The 24,662-nt window shown below is 50.3% G+C and overlaps 1 protein-coding gene across 1 annotated transcript; it reads right to left on the reverse strand.

Moving 5' to 3' along the window:
- Nucleotides 1-3,539: 3,539 nt before the first annotated feature.
- IL17B (interleukin 17B) lies at nt 3,540-8,683 on the reverse strand. The gene is made up of 3 exons (XM_069592391.1): nt 8,303-8,683; nt 5,905-6,194; nt 3,540-4,673 (listed from the first exon to the last, which is right to left on the reverse strand). Exons 1-3 carry the CDS (start codon nt 8,321-8,323, stop codon nt 4,442-4,444), a joined length of 543 nt encoding a protein of 180 aa, XP_069448492.1. The 5' UTR covers nt 8,324-8,683; the 3' UTR covers nt 3,540-4,441.
- Between the last annotated feature and the right edge of the window lie 15,979 nt (nt 8,684-24,662).

Below are 24,662 nucleotides of genomic sequence, written 5' to 3' on the forward strand. Positions count from 1 at the left end.
GGTAGGGAATATAAGGCAGAGAACTTTGAATCCAATTTCTTTATTGTCTACTCCCAAAAGGCACCTAAGGAACACCTCCAATGAAACATGTAACCAGATGGTTACAAATAGAGGGAAAATGAGAAAACATAAATAAGACAGGATAATAGCTCCTATTTATGGTAGGCTTCCTAGATGCAAGTACCTAGTTAAGAACTTTAACTAGATACCATCCAAGTTTTTAAACAACACTGCATTTGGAGGGGATGGCTGGAAGTATACAAGGAAGAAATGGTTACCCCAGCAGAGATGGCAGCCTAGCTCCGAGCCTCCTGGCAACCAGTGGAAAAAGGGAAACACATCAGGCCGTAGGAAGAGGAACACTTTTTTCCTTGGCAACTGGAAGAAACGACCATTCTGTCCATTAAGAGTCTTGTCTTATAAGAAGACAAGTTTCCAGCTGGTAGAAGGCAGTTGTACCTCACCCCCCAAATACCTACCCAGAAGAGAAAAGGGAGGAAAGATGGTGCTGTGATGAAGTTTGTTGGAGACTGGATGCCCAAGTCCTATCCAGACCAGCTAAAGCTGGTTCTGAGGAGGGCCCAGATCCCCATGAGGATACCATACTGCCAAATGACATTGGCATTGTAAATTGCTAACAGGAAGAGTCCCAGAGATCATCCAGCTAACTCCCTCTTTTTGTAGAGATGGAGATAAAAGCCCAAAGTGAGGAACAAATTTGCCCAGTCTCTTGACGAATTCATAGAACTTAAATCCAGAGCTTCTTCTTAAAAGTTAACTGAATTCAGTATAGGACAAAATACCCTTGAAGGCAGTAGAGGCCCAGATTCGTGTGAAGTTGCTTTTACTATGCGGAAGCAATGGTAGTGAAAGAGATGGTGCCTTTGAGGCGCACATAGCATGCACTCATTGGTCATTATAGGAAATAGGAAGCTGACACATCAGTAAGAATACTTTTGGCTGTGGCAGCAGTAAAAAACCAAACCCAAACTAGCCTAAGCAATAACAGGGTCTTATTAAAGTCCAGGCACAGGGCAGGCGTTGAGTGTAGTGCAATGCCAGCGTCATCATTTCTTTCGTGGTCAGAGATGGCCGCCAACAGCTCCCAGGGCCAGAGGGTCTTCTCTCACAACCCCTGAAGCAGAGTCTGGCTCTGGGCTCACTGGGCCCTTACTGAACCAATTCCTGTGGTCAAATGCACACCACATGCAGACGGCTTAGGACTTAGCTACTGGACCAGTACCTGGGACACAAGGGATGAGATTAAACTAATCAGCTTAGAATAGCCCTGAGGAAGAGGTGATCTCCAGAATACAAGATCAGAGGGGTGGAAAGGATGCTGGAGGGAAGTCAGCCAGATGCAGGATGGGGCTGTTCCTTGTCCCTCCTCTCAGGTCTGGTGAAATCTACATGCAGTGATTTCTTGTCAAGGCCTGTGTTTGAAATAAGGATGCTGTGGTCTGTCGTGGTATAACTGATGACCACTGGTACTAGGCTGGAGGACCAAGGCCAATATCAGACTTGTCCCTAACAACCCTTGCATCCCTCAGGGTATGTGCACAGAAGAGGCCAACCAGGGCAGATCCACTTGATCCTCAGCCTGATTGCAGTGGGGCTCGCTGGTCCTCAGAAACTTCCTTTGTCTGGGTAGGCAGGCCTGAACAGCTCAGAACAAAAACAGGCCAAGATGCCTACGCTACCTGCTTCCACAAGCCCAAACGTGACAGCTGGATCCCACTACCTCTCTGCCTATAAAGAAAAGCCAGAAATTCCTGAAGGCAGCAGAAGGGAGTGTGGAAACCAGCAGGAAACCTTGGCCTCAGAGCCCACCCCAGCCTTCTTAGTCCAGAAAAGAGGCTCCCATGGGCCCACAGTTCTCTGGGAGAAGACAGCATTTGCAAAGACAGAGCCCTACAACCTGCCAAATGAAACAGGAAAGAGGTCACACCACCTCAGTAGTCCTGGGTACAACATTGTTATTCAGTCACTCAGTTGTGACTGACTCTTTGCAACCCTATGGACTGCAGCACACCAGGCCTCCCTGTCTTTCACCATCTCCCAGAGTTTGCTCAAACTCATGTCCATCGAGTCAGTGATACAATCTAACCATCTCATTCTCTGTCAACCCCCTCTCCTCCTGCCTTCAATCTTTCCCAGCATCAGTCTTTTCCAACAAGTAGTAGACGGGTAAAACTTCCCCCCTAGACTCCACCCCGAAAGCAGGTAACCCAAGCAAAATCTCAGCACTTTGTGGGGAGGGGTTAGAGGGTAGAATTTGGGGTGGGTGAGGAATAGTGAGGGAGAGAGGAATGCCTTGCTACTGACCCACCTTTGAAGAAGCAACAGGCGAAGGGCAGATCATGGGCTCCCCCTAGAGGCTTCTAAGCATGAGTGCATGCATTCATTCACCAATCCCTGCACCACTGCTGCTGCTACTTTTGCCCTAATGCTGGAGATGCAGCTCTGAAGGAGTTAGATGAGGCCTCTGTTCTTGTGGAGGGGGAGTTTCTTACCAGACAGTGGAAAACAGGAAACCCACTCAGAGCACACAAAGTTGGGGGGAAAATGTAGACCTGGTGCTCCAAAGATCCTGAACTCCCCATTGCTGCCCTTAAACCAGGGAACTGGGAAAGGCCAACTGTCAGCCCAAGCTCACAAGGCCAGGCTCCTAAGTCACAGAATGGTAAAACCTGAGAAGACCCTGGAGATCCCTAAATCCCACTGCTTGCTTCAAAATTGAGAAAACTGAAGCCCAGGAAAAGGAAAAGGCAACACCCACATGAAATTAACGAGCATTCATTGAGCACCAGCCTCTGTGTGTCTGATGTTCTCATAGGAGGAGGACAGGCAGTCCCACCCTATTAGAAGTTTCCTCACCCAATCCCTATGCCTTGGGCACCCTGGGGGGCTCCCAGGCCCTTTCCCCACAAAAAGGCCTTGGAGGCCCCTCATGTGCTGCTGAAGTCTTAAGGCCTGGAGAGCAGACTGCAGAGGCCACAAGGAAGAGCCAACCCCCAGGGAGGAGAAACGGCTGCTGAAGGCATCAGCACGCGCTGGCACGGGAAGTCTATTTTCCATGTGTCTGGAACCAGGCCGAAGCATCCTAGGGTAATTTTAACCAGTATCCACTCTAGAACAATACCAAAAAAGGTAAGTTACTTGCCAGCCCAGACAGGCACATACCTAACCACTGCCCTTTCATGAATTAGACCCTGAAAACATTCAGAACGAAGGCTGCTTTAAGCGCTGAAGTTTGAGCAGCCAAGTATTCTACACTGGCGGTTGGCCGTCTTCTCAAAATTAACTCTAAAGTGCCAGCTATTCTTACCTTCAGAAAACACCGCCTGAGCCCCTCAGCTGTCTTCAGAGAGCCTAGGTATTTTTAGCCCCTAGAACAGCTGATTTAGGATTTGCTGCAGGGGCTAGGAGGGCACAGGAGGATTGGATTGCAAGGGTCTAACGGATGGGGTTGGGGGAGGGATTAGCATCCAGGGGTTAGAAGCCAGCAGGGGCTTTAGGACAAGTGAGTCCATATAGCCTTTTTTTTTTTTTTTTTAACTTTTTGACTGTACAGCATGTGGGATCTTAATTCTCCAACCAGGGATCAAACTCACACCCCCTGCATTGGAAGGCAGAGTTTAACCACTGGACTGCCAGGGAAGTCCCCACACTGCATTTTTGATCAGCAAAGATTCTTGGTATAAGCCAGCAGTTCTCAAAATGTGGTCCCCATACCAGCAGCGTCAGTATCACCTGGAAATCACTGAATTAGAAACACAAAGTCTCCTCTCAGTCCCCTGCCCCCTGCCCCGCCCCCAGTTGCACACTCCCCACCTCCGCGCACCCCCCCGCCCCCCACCCCTGCAGAAAGGGCTTGTTTGCAGTGGCCCTTCACTTCACCAGGGAGAATCAGCCCTTGTTCACTCCTAGATAGGTTTCTACTAACAAAGCTCCAATAACGTGACTGAAATAAAGGCTTATAAATGCAAAGAAAGTATCTGACTGTCCTAAATGGTAGAAAGGACTTCCTAGGTGACTCAGATGGTAAAGAATCTGCCTGCAATGTAGGAGACCCAGGTTCAATCCCTGGGTCGGAAAAGTCCCCTGGAGAAGGGAATGGCAACCTACTCTAGTATTCTTGCCTGGAAAATTCCAAGGACGGAGGAGCCTGGCAGGCCATAGTCCGTGAGGTTGCAAAGAGTCGGACACGACTGAGCGACTAACACTTAAATGGTATAAATGAATGTACAGTTTTGTAATAACCATCTCAGTGTTGAAGAACTCTGGGTGATGGAAAATCTTCCTCCACATTGATTGAAATCTACCTCCCACCCAGTTTTGGCTTCAGAGCCACAAGGAGCAAACCCAAGTGCTTGCTTTACAAAAGACAGCCTTTACTTTTCATCGCCTTGCTCGGCAAGGGGGTGTGGGGAGGACTGTCTCAGAAGATGCAGGTACAGCCTACGGCGATGGTCTCCATGACCGCGCGCTGGCGGCAGGGCCCGGGGCGTGGCGGCGGCGGGCAGAGGCGGCGACGCACAGGCACCTGGCTGAACACGGGCACGCTCACCATGCTGCGGTCCTCCTGCATGGTGAAGGGGTTCACGCAGCCCAGACACAAGCACTGCGCCTCTGGCAGGTCTGCAGGAATGCGGCCGGGGTCATGGTTGATGCTGTGGGAACGCAGGAGAGAGCACAGGGCAGAAAGAAGGACAATCGCGGGAAGGACAAACCGACACCCACCACCACGCCCCTGCCTTTCCTGGCCCAGGTTTCAGCACAGCAAGCATGTGCCATGTGGAGGCCAGGCAGTGAACTTGTGGGCCCGCAGCCCTGGAGCTTGTTAGAAATGCAGAACCTCCCCCTACCCTAGACCTCCTGAATCAGAGCCTGCATACTCATAAGATCCCCGAGAAGGTCAAGGGCACAGCAAAGTAGAAGCCTGGCTTCAGAGGGTCTTTATAGACCCTTTCAGTTGCCACATTCCAGGTATGGGAGCCACTAGCAACATGGGGCTGTTCGAGCTTAAAATAATCAAAACTAGCTCCTCAGAGACACTGGCCACATTCTACGCGCCCAGGAGCCGCATGAGGCTAGTGGCTACCACGTTGGACTTTACACTGTCACAGAAAATTCTATGAACATACTGTTCTAGTCTCAAGATATAAATTATGTGGCTAAAAGTCTTTGGCCTGGGTTCGTGAGTGAGAACCCCTCAGGGTCAGTCTTTTTCTTTATTATTTAATCAGCACACATACACGTGGCCCCTTCTGTGTGCCAGGTGCTGTGCTGGGAAGTGGAGCTACAACCAAGGTAAGACACCACTGCTGTCCCCCAAGGGCAGCGGGTCTTGATTCCCAAGCCCAGCAGTGTATCCTAACCATGTGGAGATGTAGAAAATGCCACTTGCTGGGCCTCATCCCTGGAGATTATGATTGGATGGGGCATGAGAATCCTTAGATGATTCTGATACAGGCACTGGGATGGTCCCATCTAGCGTGAGAGATGGATGTGCACACAGCCAACTCAGCACTGCCTGAAAGTACTGTAACTAGCGGTGTGTACAAGGCACTCCGAGCTGGAGGACATGGCATTAGGAGAAGGCCTTTCAGGCCCTTCACTGGAGACTTGGAGAGCACAACATCAGAGCCCGGCATAGATGTCTCGTTCCATAACAAGTCAGTGAAGTAGATAACTACTATCACCTCCACGTATAGTTGAGGAATCTGAGGCTCAGAGAGGCTAAGCAACTTGCCCAAAGCCACACAGTCAGTAAAAGGCAGAGCCAGGATGCAAACCTAAGCCTCTGAATCCAAGGTCTTCAGTCTTGATAGGGAGAGTGGGAAGGGCATCCCCTGCAACCCCCAACACAAAGCTTTCCCACGGCTGCCTGGCCTAGCCTACCTGTAGCCCCAGGGTGACAGGCTCCTCTTGTTGGACAGCCACAGCTGCAGGTCGACCTCACACTTCCTCCTGGCCGGCTCGGAGCTGTTCCTCAGCTGGGCCACCATCTCCCCCAGGTTCCTCTCATATTCCTCCATGCGGGCATAGGGCTTTGCCCGGGACACCAGGTCCAGCGGCAACTGGTGAGGCCCAGGGGCCAGGGTCCCAGGCCGCCCTGGCCCCTTTCTCTTGCCTTTGGGGTTCCTGGGCTGGCCCAGCCCCAGGAAGATGGAGATGGTGAGAAGGAACAGCTGGGGAGGAAGGCCACAAGTCAAAGGTGGGAGAGACAGGTCACTGCCTAGGCCAAGACTCAGGGCACAAGGAAGGAGGAGGGAAGAAGAAAGGCCTCTAGGGGAGCCACCTGTCAAGCCCTGGCCTGGCCCCACCAGCCCGCCACACCTGCACTGCTACATGTGTGTGCCGCGTCCATCACTAAATCCTGCTGCACCTCTTAAAACCTCCCCACCCATCCCCTTCTCTACCTGCACCAACCTGTCACTTCCCCGGACAGCTCAGCAGCCTCCTACCTGGTACTGCATATCTCCCCATCTCCCCCTGACTCCTTCTGATCAGTTCTCCACACCTGCCCAATGATGGGTTGGAATGCCAACCTACTAACATCACCTCCCCAGGCCAGACCTCTGCTGTATTCTCCCTCCTCAAATCACACCTGGTTTCCTCTTGCACCCATGCTTCAGCCTCAGGCCTTCTCTCGAACCTTCCTCTCTTCGCACAAGGACTTCACACAGGCTGCTTCCTACAGTCACCCCACATGTCTTGGCTCCAGTGTTACTTCCTTAGGGAGGCCTCTGTGGACCTTCTTGGGCTCTCAGCACCCCCATGCCTCCTTCACAACTGCCGTCTTCCAGTGTACGTGTGCTCCTTTCACAAGTCAGGCCCCCACTAAACACAGGCTCCGTGACAGCCAGTGCTCTATCCATTTCCACATATTGCCTTGTCCCCCATGTTTGCACGGTACTGGGCACTTAGGTATTCAGTGAACATTTGCTGAGTGCATGAATGCCTGTCAGCACCCCTGCCCGTCTGTAGCTTGCAGTCTGGCAAGGAAAACAGATGGTGGACAAGAAACAAGCATCTAAGCCTCGCTAGCAGCAGAGTGGGGATGGGGCCACACAGCGTGCGGTCAGAGACAAGCAGGGCCACCCGCTTAGCCTGGTGGCAGTGGGGTGGGCTTGCAAAGCCTTTCTGGGGAAGGGGGCATGACTGATGAGGTTTGAAGAATAAGACAGAGGCAGATGTGGGCAGAGGGAGCCTAAAAATGGTATAGAGGTGGGGGAGGGAACCATGTGAGAGGAAGTTTCAGTGGCTTAAAACTTTGCTGAAAGGAAACGGTGGGGCTGAAATAGAGTGGACAGGAGATGAGGGCAGATGAAGTTGGTGATGTGTGCAGGTCATGGCCAAAGACCCCTGATTAACTCCATGACACTGGTTCTCCGCTCCTCCAACCCCCAACCATCTGCCTTCCCGACTCCTTGTCCACCCCCACCCGCTGCTGTCCACCCCTCCCTGCACAACAAGCAGCATCAGGAAAGCCTCTCATTCACATGGGAGAGGACCTGGGTGCCCAGCAGAATGCAGACTCCAGAACTGGAGTCTGGAGAGGAGGAAGCTGGGAGAGGAGGGCCAGGACTTGGGTGGTCAGAAGGCAGAAGCCTCCAAAGGGGACTTCATCTCTTCCCTGAGCCTAGCCAGGCTCCCACCTGCCCTGTACCCCTCACCCCGCCATCCGCATGGCCCATGCTGATCTCTCCTGCCTACCCAGCCAGTCTTGACCCTTGCAAACAAGTTTCAGCAGAGCCCCTCTTGGTAGAACCATTTCTTGGCACCAAATCCATGACAGATTCAAGTCATTGGTACAGAAAGACATCTCCCTAACAATAGGCTTTCTCATCTGAGCTGCTCACATGGCATTCTTAAACCCTGGCTCTCCACTCAGAGAAATTCAGAAGAGAACCCGTCTCCCTCCATCCCTTTATAGATGGGAAACAGAGAAACAGAAGGACCTGCCCAAGGTCACACAGCCTGGATCTCAGGACAGAGAGACTCTGGAAAAACCCCGATAACTGAGATTGCCAAGATCTCCTCAGTTGCCTTTGGCCTGAAAGGGCCTTGGTGCAGTGGGGCTGCGCCCAGCTCAGGAGCCGGAGCCGCTGGCCATGGCTGCAGGCTCTGAGACCAGTCTCTGTTTCTCTCTCATCCTGGGGGACAGGACAGAGGGAGAACTCGCCTCTGCAGATTCCAAGCCAAACAGAGGTGGCTATTAATCAATGGAGAAGAAGTAAAAAAAACACTCAGGCCCTAAAAAGGAGTGGGGGTGGGGTGGGGAATCGCCACGTACCAGGTTATGCGGCCAGTCCATCCCTCGAGCCAGGCGATCAGCCTGCAGCTGCCGCCCGCCTGGAACCCCAGATGCCTCCGCCACGAGAATGGCAGCAACAGGACTCAGCGCAGCAATTATAGCTCGTCAGGGGGCTGCCGGGGGAGTGGGTGGGTGGGCTCGTCATCGCCTGGGAACCTTGGGCTCCCAGCTGGCGGGCCTGGCGCGGTGGCAGGCGGTGAGGGGCGTGGGGGCAAGCCAGGAGCCGGGCTGAGGTGCCCAGGGGCTGTTGACTGAGGGACAATGCCCTGTGTGTCTGGTGGGGCTCTGGCGGGTGGCACCTCCGCCTGTGGCCTGCGGCCGGCCGCCCAGCCAGCACCCACAGGGCTACCTAAGACAATCAGCTTCGTTAGTTTGGGGGATGGCAAGGGGGCGAGGGTGGAGGAGGGACAGGCTGTCCGTTGGTCAGGACAGCAAATGTCCTTGGAGCACACTGGCCAGGAGCAGGACACAGGCCCCATCTCCCAGGGAGACAGCCTCAGGCACCCCAGCCTCAGCCAGCCCCAGGTAAGCTCAGAGGCCCTTGGCACCCCCATAGCTCCCAGGCAGGGAAACTGAGGCCAGAGTGAAGAAGGGACTTGTCTAGGATTATACAGTGAGTGAGGGATGCCAGAGCCGGGATTCATACCTGGTCTCCGGGCAGGGCTTTATCCACCCCCAGTGTTGCTTTTCTTGGCATATTTTCTGCACGGTTCAAGCCTGCTATGAACATGTTTCTGAATCTGTGTGCTCTCACGAGAGCCAAGTCCATGAGGTCCGTGAGGACTTGATGGTGGGTTGTCCTGGGCTTCCAGATGCAATGCTCCCCCTCATGTAGAGAAGCTCTCCACTCCAAGGGCCTGTCCCTGCGTGGCTGCTTGTGACTTCCATCCTCTCTCAGCCTCAGTTTCCTTCTCTGTAAAATGGGAGCCGTGCCCATGAATCAGTGGTGGCCTGGCCCATTTCTGCTGGAAATCTTTCTGAGTCTCATTTCCCCTGTGTCTAGAACAACCTCTAGGGGTTATTACTATGAGTAAGGGAAATAAGCCACATTAAACAGCTGACATAGTGCCTGGTGTGTAGCATGTGCTCAATAAACATAGCTGTTTATTATGAAGACTATCACCATACAATAATGGTGAAATTGTTCTTGGGAACATTCAGTTCAGTTCAGTTCAGTCACTCAGTCATGTCCAACTCTTTGTGACCCCATGAATCACAGCACGCCAGGCCTCCCTGTCCATCACCAACTCCCAGAGTTCACCCAAACTTCTGTCCATCGAGTCGGTGATGCCATCCAGCCATCTCATCCTCGGTCGTCCCCTTCTCCTCCTGCCCCCAATCCCTCCCAGCATCAGAGTCTTTTCCAATGAGTCAACTCTTCACATGAGGTGGCCAAAGTACTGGAGTTTCAGCTTTAGCATCAGTCCTTCCAATGAACTTCCAGGGTTGATCTCCTTCAGAATGGACTGGTTGGATCTCCTTGCAGTCCAAGGGACTCTCAAGAGTCTTCTCCAGCACCACAGTTCAAAAGCATCAATTCTTGCTGTTCTATTTAGCATTAGAGCAAGCACAGTTCTCATGGCCCAGACAACTCTCCTTTCTACCTCTTTGGGCCCACCCTCCTGGCTGAGAGCTTTGGACCTCACAGCCTCTGGCCAAAATTTCATGAGCTTAGGTAACCCCAGGGTCCTCTTGTCTAGGAATCATGTGCTGGATGGACCTGGTCTGGGTCTCTCCCCTCAAGTGAGCAGCCCAGCTGAATGTGAGCAAGCGAGCTCCCCTGAGGAGGAGGTAAAAGGGGGTGTGAAGAGCACAGGGGAGGGACACAGAGAGCAGGCTTCAGGACTACACCGTCCTGTTGGGGCCACTCTTGGCCATTTACAGGAATCGCCGAGGGGAAGAACGCAGGGTGCAAGGCGCTCCTGAATGTCACAAGATTAATCTGTCCGGGGCAGGTTTCCACAGCATAACTGAGAAGCTGGCTGAGGCTCGAGCTCATGAGAGATACCACCATATTTGGTCAAATACTAGACAGGGCTCTATTCTATCACTGGAAACTCCAGAGGGAGGGGGACTCTGAAAATACCTCCTCAAGCAACAAAGGCCCCCAGTCCCACCCCAGGCTGCCCCAGCCCCAACACCACTGTCCTTTGGACGTGTGAAACAGCCAGCATGAGGAGGCAAAGGATGAGGGCAAGCTGGTTGTAACCTGTGCAGCCTTCTTGCTGCCCTTCTGATGTTGCTGCTGGTAGGGTCCCACAGACATGCAGCCGGGGGCCCCCTCCCTGCATCCACAGAAAGGGAGAAATTAAAAGATGGGGATTGGGCTACAAGGGGGCTCCTCAGTTTCTCAGGACCCCTGAAACCACCACACTCTTCTTCCCTGCCAGCAACACACACTGCGGGCTTCCATCTCCCAAAGACAGGGCTTGGCTGCCTCAGCTTCCAACTTCACAGATTCCAGGGTCCTGGCCCCAGAGTTCTAATGAGGCAGTCCCAGAAATCTGCACCTTACCCAGGCCCCAGTCAGGGAACTACAGGGCTCCTCACCCATCACCTGCCCCATCACCATTCTACCACAGGAAGACCAAGGCCCAGGGAGGGACAGGCCTTACCCAAACTCACACAGCATGTTGGTGCAAAGCTGAGTAAGGCTGGTTCAAGCACAATTTATTCTCCTAATTCTTAAGCAGGGGGCCTGGATTCAGTCCCTGGTCAGGGAACTAGATCCCACATGCTACAACTAAGGGTTCGCGTGCTACAACTGAAGATCCCATGTGCCACAACCAAGACCTAATACAGGCAAATAAATAAATTCAAGTATTTTTTTAAAAGACAGAGAACCTAGAAGCCAGGCCAGTCCTTCTGGTGGCCCCAGAGAGAGGAGGGGGATCTGTGGATACTTAAGCAGGTACAGTGAGGAGTCAAGGATGGACCCAGTCACCATCATTGGGTTTCCCATTCCTGGGCCAGTTCAAGCCAGGAAGCAGGCCCGTTCTTCCAACTTTGGTTTCTAGAAACCACTGAGAGGTCATCAGACCTGAAGGGTATCCTGAGGATGAACCCTGCCTGACCACTGAGGGACCTTCCCCTGCAGGTCAGAGCCAGGCCTGAAGGAGGCATGATAACAGAGACCCCACAGAGACCCCTTAGGTCTTTTCTCACAGTCAGTGATCAATACAGGGGAATGAGGGAAGGGCTACATGGGCTGGAGAGCAAGGGGCAGGAAATGGTTGTGCTCAGAGCTACCAGGTCCCTCAGAGGCCGCCCAGCTAGAAGCAGTTCTGTACTCACCGCCAGGTGGCACCACCAGAAAGCCAGATGTCCCCGAGGAGCAGGCAAACCCTGGCAGAACTTTGACGCCAGCCACTTCTTTTCCCTGGATGAAAACAAGGGAACCAGGTAAGTAAAAGTCTTGTGCCTACCCATGGCCGCCGGAGCAACCCTAGCGTTGATGAGGACCAGTGCCCGGGACACCTTCCAGATCAGAGTAGGAACTGTATGACACACAACCAGCCAGGAGTGAGGGGGCAGGGGCTGGGTGGTAGCTTCTGTCTGCTGTGTGAGTGACTGCCTTTACTTGGAGCACCTACCATGTGTTAGGCCCTAGACCTCTGGCACTAGGACAACGTAATCTTCAGGAAAACAATAAGTAATAATAGCTGCTGCTTAATTCTACTTACTTAGACTACCTGCATGCATGCATGCTCAGCTGCTCAGTCTCGTCCAACTCCTGCAACCCCATGGACAGTAGCCCATCAGGCTCCTCAGTCCATGGGATTTCCCAGGCAAGAATACTGGAGTGGGTTGCCATTTCTTCCTCCACTTAGACCACCTAGTACAGTGAGAAGTCTCATGTGCATTGTTATTTGTGGTTGTTTGTTTTAAAAAATCTTTTGGCCACACTGCTCAACATATGGGATCTTAGTCTGCCGACCAGGGATTGAACCTGCACCTTCTGCATTGGAAGCATGGAGTCTTAACCCCTGGACTGCCAGGGAAGTACCACATGCACTGCTTCATTAAATCCTCCCAACCACCCTGTGGTGAGGTCTTAATTTTATCCCGAATCTACAGATGGGGAAACTGAGGCTCAGAGAGCCCAAAGTCACAGAGGATTCAAAGCAAATTTGATTCTGAGAGGGATATCACAGTCAGCAAGGAGGCAGGAATGTCTAACTGGTCAGCTGGTCACTGAGGAGGGTCTATGCTTGCCTCAGCCACACCTTGACATCGTCAAACCAGATCCTGCATGTTGGGGCAGTCACTGAACCCAAGCCCAAACAGAGTCCTCATAGAGATGTAAGAGTTCCCAGGCTGTGGGTCTGGCACCCAGCAATATTCCTGGCTCATAGTAGGCATTCACTAAATACCTGATGCATTCAATCCAAACAGCTATATATATGTGACACACGGTGGTAATGCTGGGGTGGAGCATGGGAGGCCAGAGCAGCGGGGAACCAGAGAAGGAGATGCAGCCCAGGAGGTCAGAGTTCAGACTCCAGAGGTTGACAGACCTGAGTTTTAATCCTGCCTCTGCCACTTCAGAGCTGTGTAATCTCAGGAAAGTTACTTGACATCTCTGAACTTAGTTTCTCATGCACAGTGGAGATAATAGTAACTTGGCTCTCAGTGGATGGTTGTGGGGATCAAACGAGATAATGCATGTTATAGCCCTTAGCAGAGCACCTGACAAAAGTAAGCCCTCAATCAGTGGCAGCTGCAATTGTCACTGTGATTGTTAAAACAAGTTTTGACTTGGGCCTTCCAAAGAATGCTTCTGGGGACCTCCCTGGTGGTCCAGGGGCTAAGACTTCACCCTCCCAATGCAGGGGGCCCAGGTTTGATTCCAGGCCAGGGAATTAGATCCCACATGCTGCAACTAAGAGTTTGCATGCTGCAACCAAAGATCCCACATGCCACAATTAAGACCTGGTGCAGCTAAATGCATAATTTTTTTTTCTAAAAAAGGTTGCTACCTAGGATGTTCCTGGGTAGGAAGGGCATTGTGATAGGGGGACAAGGATAGAACCAGCAGAAGAATGTAGCAGTCCCTGTTCCCTGTGGGCCCACCCTGGAGCCTTGGCTGAGCCAGGAAGGCCTGTGGGATTCAGTGTAGAGATTTGCCCAAGTTGACCCAGTAAGGTCAGGGGAGGCAGGAGGAGACTAGCAGGCGCCTCTGCTGCAAGATGGAGGGGGCTGTGGCCAAGAGGGCGCATCCTCCACTGGAGGTCTTGGCTCTCCTGCCGAGCTGCCCACCCCATCCCCCACCCTCTCGGGGTAGGAGTTCTTCTCCCAGGCCCATATTTGCACAAATGCCTCCCTCACTGCTCGCTTCAGGGCCCCAGCCAAGAGGCACTATTTTAAGCTCCCTGGACGGGAACGCTGTTGGTGGGAACAGACCCAGCCAGAAAGCTCCCAGTTCTCAAAAAAGGGCAAGGCCTGGGTGAATGGGCGGCCACTGGGATATGCAGAAGGCCCACCAAGTCCACATGACCCTCTGCCCAGGCCAGGAGCCAATGCCTCCGTTTCCAGAGGCAGTCAAGGAAACATGAGTGGAGGCGGGGTAGAATTCTAAGAGTGGGCTTGTGCTCTGGGACTGGGTGGCCGAGGCCACTCTTCCACCCAGGATCCAGCCTTGAAAATGTCAAGTTTGTGTTTCTGGGTTGCAGATTGACACTGAGGAATATCTTATGTTAGCCTTTACTAGTTTAAGAACTCCTTTTAAAGCATCTTTGCTGGACACCTCCAGTGTAGGGCAATCATTTGTCTCTGAGATTGCACATCCCACTCTTTGGAGCTTTAGTTGTTGAAAATAACTGTGATAAAGGTTTTGTCTTTCATTATTCTTCAGTCCCCTCCTATCATGCAATAGGGTGTAGTGGCAATTGCAGACTTCAGAACTGGTGCTTGAACACTTGCTCTGCCGCGTCCATTTTTTTTTCTAACTTCAGTGAGCCTCAGTTGCCTCATACGGTTGTTAAAATGGCTTTATCATAAAAATTATGATTGGCCCAGCATATAATAGATAAGATTTGGCTAGTTTGGGTTGCTTTTATAGTAATGTGATTGGTTTGTGTGTGACTGGTTTGTTGTATGGATGTTTTTGTGGTATGTGTGCTATTTTTGCTTTTTGATCATGAATAACCAGTATAGGTTAATATTTAAAGCATAGACTTTGAACTATAGCAACTGCATCCCAGCCCCACCACAAAATAGCTGAGTCACTTCAGGCAAGTAACCTAACTCTTCTGAGCCTGTGTCCTCCTTGAAAGGAGGGAAAATTTAATGGGAAAACGTACCTAAAGCACCTGGCACAGTGTGGGCTCAGTGAATGGCCGTGCTACACGTTATTCTTAGCTGTGCTCAATCAGGTCACACCAAACAATTCCAGAAGCACTTCCTTCTAGAAAGTTTCAGCTGCCAGAGTGCCAGTAACAGCATGGACTGCCCTGGGAAAGAGTGAGCTCCCCATCCGAGGTGTTTTAGTGGAGGCCAGAAGACCAGTTGTGAGGGAAATTCAAGAAAAAGAGAGAGTTGGACTCTTTGAGCTTTATAAGTTCCCTTCTAGCCCAGAGAGGTCGAGTCTGACGTCTGAGGCCTCAGGCCCCCATGCGGGGCCGTCCTGCCTGCCTCTACTTGCCCAGACTGAGACAGGAAGGAGCCCAAGGCGGCCTGTGAAGGATGTGGAATAAACAGCCTGTCCTCAGGGCAGATGGAGGCGCCGGGCCCCCTGCCCACCAGCATATCCTCCCCTCAGTCCCAGGGGATGTTTATACTCTGGTCAGAGTTTACAGGACGTCTGGACTTACAAAATCCAGAGTTCTGATTTCCTCCCCCACCAACTGTCAGCCCCTCCTCTTGCTGGGTGGGTCTGCACCTATTTGGGGTGGGAAGCCCCATCCTCTAGGGGAAGCAGGAAAAGGGTGAGAAATGTTCTCTTCAGTCCCCCAGAGCCTGGACCCCAGAGGCGGAGGGAGCTTGTGCTGTGGGGGATGAGCAGAGAAGGCGGTGGTGTCTCACAGCTGCTTATGGGAGAGGAGTCCTGGGAGGGAGAGACGGGGGGAGGGGGGACACTTCCCTTGCAGCTTGGGTTCAAAGACCTGCTCCCCCCAACACAGCTAATAGTGGATGGTACTCACCAAAGTCTGACTTACATATTGGTTTCAGCTACTGGCTCGGATAGTGCTGTTTTTGTCGCCCAGGTTTTGGAGTATACCTGCACGACCGCAAATTTGTGGATGGGGTCTTGCCTGTGGGTGTTTTGTTTCAATATTGATTTGAAGAGTCATCAGGCGGAAGCTTCTTGCAGGCCTTGGACACACCTTATTCATAAGTGTTTCTCAAGCTCCTGACTCTGGTGTCTGGGCCTCGCTGTGACCAGGGCAGGATCTGCTGAAAAAAGAGAGAAACCCTAAGGCTACTCACTATGCACCACTTGAGGGACAGGCAGAGACTTCAAGATCCCTCACCTTCACTCTTTAGCAAGGAGCCCTGATGGCCACAGCCAAGGCTTCTGTCCCCACCCTGCCTCCCCCGACCAGAAAACAGCCTGCAAAACTTGCAGGCTCTTAGAGCTGCAGTGAACTCAACCCAGGCCCCCCAACAGAAGCTCATCCCTGTGGTCTGAGCCTCTTGGGAGACGATATTGAGAAGACGCACCAAGTGGGGGTTTACACAGCTTGTCTGGGAGGCTCTGTAAGTTTCTAGGAGCTGTGACCTTCAAGGTAGGAGCAAGGAAGAGCCTTAAAAAGTCTTGAGAAGGGTTTGTTCCCTTCATTTAACACATATCTACTGAGCACCAACTATGTACCAGGCATTGTTCTAGGCACTGGGTGTACAGCAGTGAACAGTTAAAACAGTTCCTGAGCTCATATTCTTTTAGAGGATGGTAGAGGTAACAGTATCAACATTTTAGGACAAGCCTGTGACTTAGGGTCTTGCTGGGCCCCTCTCTTCTCAGTCCCCTGTACCTCTTGTATCCGTGGGAACTCCTGCATCTCCTGGGAAGCCCATGACCTCAGCCCTCAGGGCATGTGGAGGAAGGTACAGTGTCTCCAGAATGTGAAATCTTGCCAAATTTCCATTGGAAGGTCAGTTCTCATAAATACTATATTTGTGGGGAAAGAGGAAGAAGTGCCTAGCATGGAATCTATTTCCAAAGTCTGGTTCCCAGGAAAGAAGCCACAATCCATTCTTCTGCTGTTGGAAGACAGCTCCAAGGTTTCTGACCCTGGGAGACGGAGGTGGTCCAGCCCTAGCACCCAGGCAGATGCTGTAGTTGTGCTAGTGATGACAGTGATACCTCTCTTACACTGGTCACACTCTACAGTTTACTAAGCACATTTATATCTGTGACTTTATTTATTTCTGGCATCAATCCTATGTAAATGTAAGATTTTCACAGGAGCTCTCGTAAGTAGGCAGAACAGTGAGAATTCAGATTTTTCCCTAAGATCTCTGCTTAATTACCCTACTGTGCTATCTGAAATGCTCATTTCCAAGTTAACACAGATGACTGAAAACACCAGAAGCTAGACTTCTACATTTAACAGGAGGTTATACATTAAAAGAACAAAAAGAAAAAAAAAAAGAAAGAAAAAAGATTTTCACAGGAGTTGAAACTGAGGCCCAGGGAAGGGAAATAACCTGCCCATGTTCGTATAGTAGGTAAAGGGTGGCAGAGCTTGAGATGAAAGGCTGGGCTCCCAAAGCCACTTTTGACCCCCACCCAACCCTAACGTTCGCCCCAGTTAGGGAATGAGCATTGTATGCAGGCTGTGGTTAGAAGTGGGCAACCTGTCGTTAGGCAGTTCACACAGAGCACCAAAGCCATCCAGATCATTTCTGACACAGCCTGGCTATGCTCTACGGACAAACCTACATTCGAGGGAAATGTGTCTGAAGAGAGGGCTCAGTGCCCAAGGGATATGTTTTCTGAGTCAGCGCTGGAAAGAGTTCAAAGGTCAGGCTAACCGTGATCTCCATCCATCCTACCCCCCACCTCCACATTGTGTGCTCTTGGAAAACACTGGTTTGGGCTCTTCAGTCACGGACATAACTATGTCCATAATTTTTTGTCTTCCATATTGGGATTCCTTTGCATTCTATCTTATTATCTCAACCACAGAGCCAGCTCTGACCCTGTCATTCCAGAATCACTTACGAATCTTGTTTTTAGACCATTTCTTAGAATCACAGACTCAAGGGGACCTTACGCGTCATTTTGCTGGCATCTCAGTGATACTCCTATCGGATGGTCCCAGTTTCTTATTAGTTTCTACTTCTTTTAAAAATGTCTATCTCCCCCGTTCTTCCATCTGCTGATGACATTTGCTCTTGAGAATACAAAGAATAAAGCTGATCCCTCTCCCTGTGACAAGTGGTATCAGTCAGGATGGGCCAAGTTGTGCTGTAGTAACAAGTAATCCTCTTGGAGGCTCGGCCCAAGGCGCCTTTCTCATCTACAAGTCCTATGTAGGCTGCCTAAGTGGGCTCTGCTCATCAGAATCACTCAGCAACACAGTGTGGTGGAAGTTTTATCGTGATACTTGCTTCCACAAGCACCATAATTGGATCAGAAGTATACAGGCAGTGGATTTACAAAGATCAATGACAGGTTCTGGAGTCTTGGCTCCAACCACTTATTTTCTTCAAGCAAATTATTTCATCTCTTTAAGGTTCTATCTCTTATCTATAAAGTGAGGATCATGAGAAAGTACCTATCTCGCAGATTTGCTATGAGATTAACTGAGAGGACGGATGTAAACCCTTGGCCCAGAGTCTGGTTCATAGAAAGAACTCAATAAATCTCAGTTATATATAATGTTACCATGGAATTATGTTAACTGAATAGTGCCTACCAGCTCCAGACAGAACAGTGGTTCTTTCCACTGTTCCTCATGTTGACCAGTTTGAATTCCTTTGAAGAGTTTTGTTTTTTTTTTTAAGAAAAATAGTCAGTTTAATGATAATTACAACAGAGCGTGAGAGTTTTTTTTATGATGCAAGTCATTTTCACATTATTTTTAATGTACTTTATCTCATGAGAGAGGCCCTTAAGGGTTCAAAGCTGAGGCACAAAAGGATACATCCATGTGTCTTTCCAACCCCAACCAATTTATCCAGTTCAAGGCACATTACCAAGTCCTTTTGAGGAATCCAGAGAAGAGAAGTAAAATCTGGAGAATTCTTGCTTGAGTTACAACCCTATGGCAGGGAAACACAGCAGTCAAACTGTAGAATGTCAGAGTGACAAGAAACTTTTAGAACAAGAAGGTCCCAACACGATGTCTCTTTTACAGAAGGGTAAACACAAGTCCAGAGAGGGAAGGGGGCAATGTCACACAGCAGTTCAGTGTCAAAGCTGAGACCAGACGCACTTCCTTCAATCACAATCTTAGGGCTTTCCACACATCACATAAGGGAACAACATTCTCTACCACTGGGCAAGGAGTGGGGCAGATATCTCGGAATTATAGCTTGTCCTCATTTCACAGAGTTGTACTCTGATGGAGCTGTAAAGTTAAGAACTTTATAAACATTACCTTATTAAGGCTTCTTGGAAACCCAAAGTCACATCTCCTCTGGGTCATGGGACATGCGTTGAGCATCCAGTGAACAAACAAAGGGTAACGTTACATTTTTCACTTCGTTTAGGAAACCTGGCTTCTAATTATAGGATTTGTTTAATAATCCCGGGTGGTTTACAAAGGCTTGGAGTCAGCCTGCAGTCCTGAGGGCTGCTGAGGAGTGTCAGATGTGGAGACGCGGGTGGGGTGAGGGTAGGGAGCAGGGAGGGGGCCTCTGTGGCAAAGGGGAGAGATGGATGAGCAAAGTCAACTGAAGCCGAGGCCTGGAGGGGACTATTAAAGTAGTTTTGCCTAATCCTGCCAATCAGGTTGCTCCCATCTGGAAATTATCTCCAATAACTCCCCTCTGTTACCATAACCCTTTCATACAGGGGCAGTGAACCTGAACTTGCTCTGTGGCATGCAGGTGAAACAATGGTCACACTGCTCTTGGCTTCTACAAAAAACTGACCCCTTTCATTCAGTCATGATTAGTGCCCTTCTCCTTGGGGGAACATGGACTAGGAGTTGGTTTGATCTCCATGGTTATTTAAATAAATATATTTTATTTTAAGTAAGTTATTTTTAAAAATAAATCTTTACAAATTTTGTAAAGTACTGCTATACTAATATATTCTATCTTAACACAAAAAAAGAAATTAGATAGAAATAAAAATATAAGTCCCTATATTGTAATAACTGTATATAATAGAATATAGAATATAACTAAACCCCTTTAGTTAAGTTCATCACCTCAGTGCAAATCAGGAAAAAAAAATAAAAAACAGAAAACTACAATGAAGTAAGACAAAATCACCCAAATTCCCATATTCTTGCAAACATCCAACAGTGTATTTTCGCACACATGTGCAACCATACGCACACTCACATGTGTCACAGGCAGTTCCTTTGCACCATTCAGGTTATGGTTACTGTGGCCCAATTGCTGCTCAGACGTTAAGTGTTCAAGGCCTCATATGCCAGTAAGAGCACAAAGCAATGCACAATGCAGCCGCTCTCCCGGAGGCTCTTACCACTGTTCTCTTACACACCCAGCAGTCCCCTAATCCTTACGTATAGACAAGTGATGAGCCCCATCTGGTGCTATATCAACGTGTCGACCATGATAGAAGGACATGACTGTCCAAGCAGAAGCTGCTCCTGGTGAGTTACATCCAGAACTGTGGGTCAAGTTCACAATCCCCAAAGGGCCTTCAGAGTTGAAAGCTAATATTCTCCCTAGACCAGGGAAGGGCTCCAAGCTAACTGCCTAGGGCCCTTCAATGGGGCAAATCTGTCCCATTTTCCAACAGCATTGATATGCCAGAGAGTCACAGAAATTTCAAAGGACTGTACCACACCATTGCCCCTCCCCTACAACTGCTCCCTCCCCGGTGATCAGCACAAAAGATTTGCTACATCCTTCTCTCCCTGCCTTTCCCAGAAATACTCCCTTCAGACAGTTCATAATGACCTTCTGTCCTGGTCTGTCCATGCGGTGGACTAAGGCAAGACGAAACACAAACCTAACCTCCAGCAGGGCATCTTGCTACATGCACACTTATTCCTCCATACAGACACATCATTTATTTTGTTATGGTAAAAATATGCACAACATAAAACTGAACATTTTAACTTTTTTAAGTGAACAATTAAACGGCATTAAGTACATTCACACTGTCGTGCAATATCACCACTATCCATTTCCAGAGCTTTTCCATCATCCCAAACAGGAACTCTATAGCCATTAAACATTAACTCCCTATCTTCTTCCCCCCAGGCCTGGCAACCTCTATTCTGTCTGTCTTTATGACTTTGTCTAGATACCTCATATAAGTGGAATCATACGGTATTCATCCTTTTTGTATCTGATTTCACTCAGCATAATGTTGTCAAAGGTCACCCACGCTGTTGCATGTACCATAATTTTGCTCCTTTCTACGGCTGAACAACATTACACTGTATGCATGAGCCACATTTTGTTTATTCACTTATCCATTTATGGACACTTCAGCTGTGTGCACATTTTGGTTATTGTGAATAATGCTGCTACAGAGGTCAGTGAACAAGTGTCTAAGTATCTATGGGTTTTGGTGGTGGTGATAATTATTATTATTATCATAGCCATCCATCCTGAAGAGTGTGAAGTGGTATTTCATTGCAGTTTGGCAAACACATCATTTTACTTAAATGGTATTATTCCATATATCTTCTTCTATACCACAATCTTTAACCTCAGTAATATGTTGTGGACAGCTATCTATAAAATATTTTTGAGGGACTTTCCTGGTGGTCCAGTGGCTAAGACTCCATGTTCCTAATGCAGGTATGATCACTGGTCAGGAACTAGATCCCACATGCCACAACAAGAGTTTATTTGCATGCCATAACTAAATATTACACGTGCCACAATGAAGATCCCATGGCCACAGTTGAGACCAGGCGCTGTCAAGTAAGTAAGTGAAATAAATAAATATTTTAAAATACATGTATTTTTTAAAAATTGGTTTGATGACCATTATAAGCAGTTCTTCACTAAATGTTTAATACCTCTCAGAATCAAACTAGGTCAATGAAACAAAAGTCGTATGCTCATCACAGAAACATATGGAGCTTGATTTTCAATGTTCCAAAACATGTCTCCCAAATGATCACCTCTGAGGTCTGCCTTTGGGCCGAACTAGCATCAAATAAGGGTTAGAGGGGCCAGGGACAGGTTGGGGTGAGAACATGAAGTGTGAGATAAAGCTCACAGGACCTAAGGGCTGGAAGGGACTTGTCAAGCTGTCGTTCAGTCTGTTAGCTGTCCTGGTAAAGTGATGAGTTCTCTGACCCATCAATTTATCAAGACAGCCCATTAGTCCATCTCATCCTTGAGTAAATCCACTGACTCAAAAAGTCCTTCCTGCGACTTCCCTGGCAGTCCAGTGGTTAAGGCTCTGTGCACTGGGGGTGCAGGTTCAATCCCTGGTTGGAAACTAAGATCCCACATGCCCCCCCGCCTCAAAAAAAGTCTTTCCTATGTAGGTCTAAACCCCATCTTCCTTCAGGTTCAACTGCACCAGTTCAACCTCTTCCTTGATCACCAGTAGAGGTGGAGTAGCTTTGCTCCATTCCCTTGAGTCTCCAGGCCCCTCACCCTCCCACTAGGGATTACCTTGCCCCTGACAGCACACACCCTCTGAGGACAGGGAACTCACCAGACACTCTGATTCTTAGCCCCTAACAAGAGGCTCCCCTCACCTTCCCAGACGCCTTACTCTGGCCTCCTCACAAAGCCAGTCTCTGCTTCCCCTGGGAATGGAGGGGTTTATGGCTGCCTCGCCACAGTGTGGAAAGAAAAGCCACGTCACACAATGGTTAATGGTTAAGGCACTAATGACTCCCAAGAGAGGGCGTGAGAGCAAACAGAAATGGTTTCCAAAATGTTTGAGACAGATCTGGGGAGACTGTGTCACAAATGGCTGCCATTTAGTTAGTCTCTTGAGATATTATGGCTCCGGGACACCTCCTCTCCTAGGATCTGCCTCCAGGTCATTTCAAATCCTTGCTCTGACCTCTAGTAAAAGACTTCCTGATAAAGGAAACTTGGCTCACAAGGGTGGCCGACTCATGCTTGGCCAAGCGCAGAGTTCATGAGTACTCAAATGGTGGGTCTCTCCGTGACTTACACTGGTTATTTTTCTGTTTTCTTCTCTCTCTTGATGTAATATCCTGATGAGACAGTAGCAGGAGTAACAGAAGCATAACTTAAGTTTCACAGCTTCCAAAGTGGGCTTTCCATAGGGCTCCATCGGGCCGGTTTATCTTTTCCCTGTGATCCACTGGTGGTGCTTTGGATGAAAACACTGAGCAGAGTAGAGGGTGGGCCTAGAGCCTTCCTCGCCACAGTCTTACACCCCAGGGGCACACGCGTGAATGGCATCCATCTTCTCGGCTCAGGAAGGAAGCAGATGACACGAACAGCAAGCCTGCTATGTGTCAGGTGTGGGGTAGATATCCAGCATTTACTGAGCACTTATTCTGGGGCCACACAGGACTGACCCCTTCATAAGCACTGTCTGGCTTCATCTTCACAGCAACCCTGGGAGGTGAGGGCTGCTTCTGGCTCCATTTTACAGAGGAGGAAAGGGGGGTCACAGATGTTAAACACAGTTCCCAGCCCCACCCCCTCCGGGAAGCGGCAGAGGCAGTGCTCCAGGCTTGGACCATCCCCCAGGACTGCACCCTACCTGACCCTCACGGCAACACCAAATGGCAGGCCCTGTGCTCCCCACTTCACGGAGCAGCAGCTAAACAACTGCACCCAGACCTCACAGCCAAGAAACTGCAAAGGCAGGGACAAACACAAGCTCCGAGAAGAGATTTCTTTCCTCAGAAGGAACAAAGTTGGGGTGAAGACCCTCTTACTAGACCAGGAGCCTCTTAAGACCAGGTACAGTGTAGGGCTCAGCATGCCACATCCCTGGGGCACCTAGCTGCCCCATGTAAGATGGCCTGAGGGAATTTTAGAGGTGATCCTGCCCCAGGAAAGGGGAGGGGAGGGGAGGGGGCAGCAGTCCCGTGTGGGCCAGGGGTCCAGGGGACAGTGAATGAGAGTCTGAATGAAGGTGATTGGGGTCCAGCCAGCCTCACCACAGAAAGGGAGCTCTGAGCAACAAGGCCACTGGGAGGAGCCCTCCACCGGCCTCAGCTCCACAGGCATCTCGCTCCTCTGCCCATGGCTGCTGGCTCCACAGGCATCTTCCTGGCGGTCCCTCGCCTGCACTGCAGGAGGCCTGGGGACTCACCCTCCCTAGGGGAGTTGCGCTCTCTGGGAAGAGCCAGATGACAAGCAACTACTTCAGTAGATACATACGAAATAGGCACAGCCCTGGAGGGCAGCAAGCAGAGGCAGCGATGGAGACTAACACTATGGCCAGACAAAGCCTCTCCTGGAGGTGACTTCTGAGTCCAGAAGCAGGAGGAGGGGCCAGCCATGGGAAGATTACGGAGAGAGCACTTTTGTCAGAGAGGACTGCAATGCAAAGGCACTGAGGCATGAAAAATGTTAAGGATTGTCTAAGAGCCTCTGATGGCCAGAGCATAATGGGAAAGGGTGAAGGACAGGCATTTCTCTAGACTAGGACTCCAGGGGAAGGAGAGCCCTAGAGGCGGGTCTTCAGACTCCTCTCCTGCTGGTTGCAGGCCCCATGTGTGACCAGGGCAGGCCCTACCCTTCCGGGGCGCCAGCCTTCTTTGCACAATGATGGGATTGGCCCCCCAGGGTCCCAACTTTCTAAAGAGAGGATTTACTTCCTCATGGTCACCTATCCCCTGCCATTCCCACCACCCTCTGGACCCCAGGAGCCAGGACGGGTATCTTCCCTGCCAGAGATTCCCAGAAAAAAATCTCAGCACTCCCACTCCAGCCCTGGGACACAGGGGCCAGGGGAGAGGGAGGAAATTCTCACACATAGCTTGCTCCCAGGGAGTTTGCTCATGTTCCCAGGCTGACAACTGGCAACCCTCAGAACTCCGGCCCCTACCCCCTTCCTCCTCCTCCTCCTCCTCCTCTCCCTGCCTCCCGCTCTCCCCCCAGCCCCCCTTCTTCAGCTTAATGACTTCCACATGGGCCTCTGGCAGCTGGAGCCAAGCCTCCCAGCATTGTCTGAAATCTCCAAATTTAGAAGAAATATGAAAATTGTCAACCACTCCTTCCTTAGGGGGTAAAAGCAACATTCGGCACCGGGGGCAGGTCAAGGCGAGGCAGTCACGTGGCAGGCGCC

This window comes from Ovis canadensis, chromosome 5, assembly GCF_042477335.2.
Source record: "Ovis canadensis isolate MfBH-ARS-UI-01 breed Bighorn chromosome 5, ARS-UI_OviCan_v2, whole genome shotgun sequence".
Classification (NCBI taxonomy): Eukaryota; Metazoa; Chordata; class Mammalia; order Artiodactyla; family Bovidae; genus Ovis; species Ovis canadensis.

Excerpts from the sequence above, each read along its gene's own strand:
- IL17B (XM_069592391.1), bottom strand. The coding sequence starts at position 8,323 with ATGGACTGGCCGCATAACCTG. Across the intron at positions 6,195-8,302 it reads TGGACTGGCCGCATAACCTG|CTGTTCCTTCTCACCATCTC; the intron begins GTACGTGGCGAT and ends CTTCCTCCCCAG. Across the intron at positions 4,674-5,904 it reads CTGTCACCCTGGGGCTACAG|CATCAACCATGACCCCGGCC; the intron begins GTAGGCTAGGCC and ends GCGTTCCCACAG.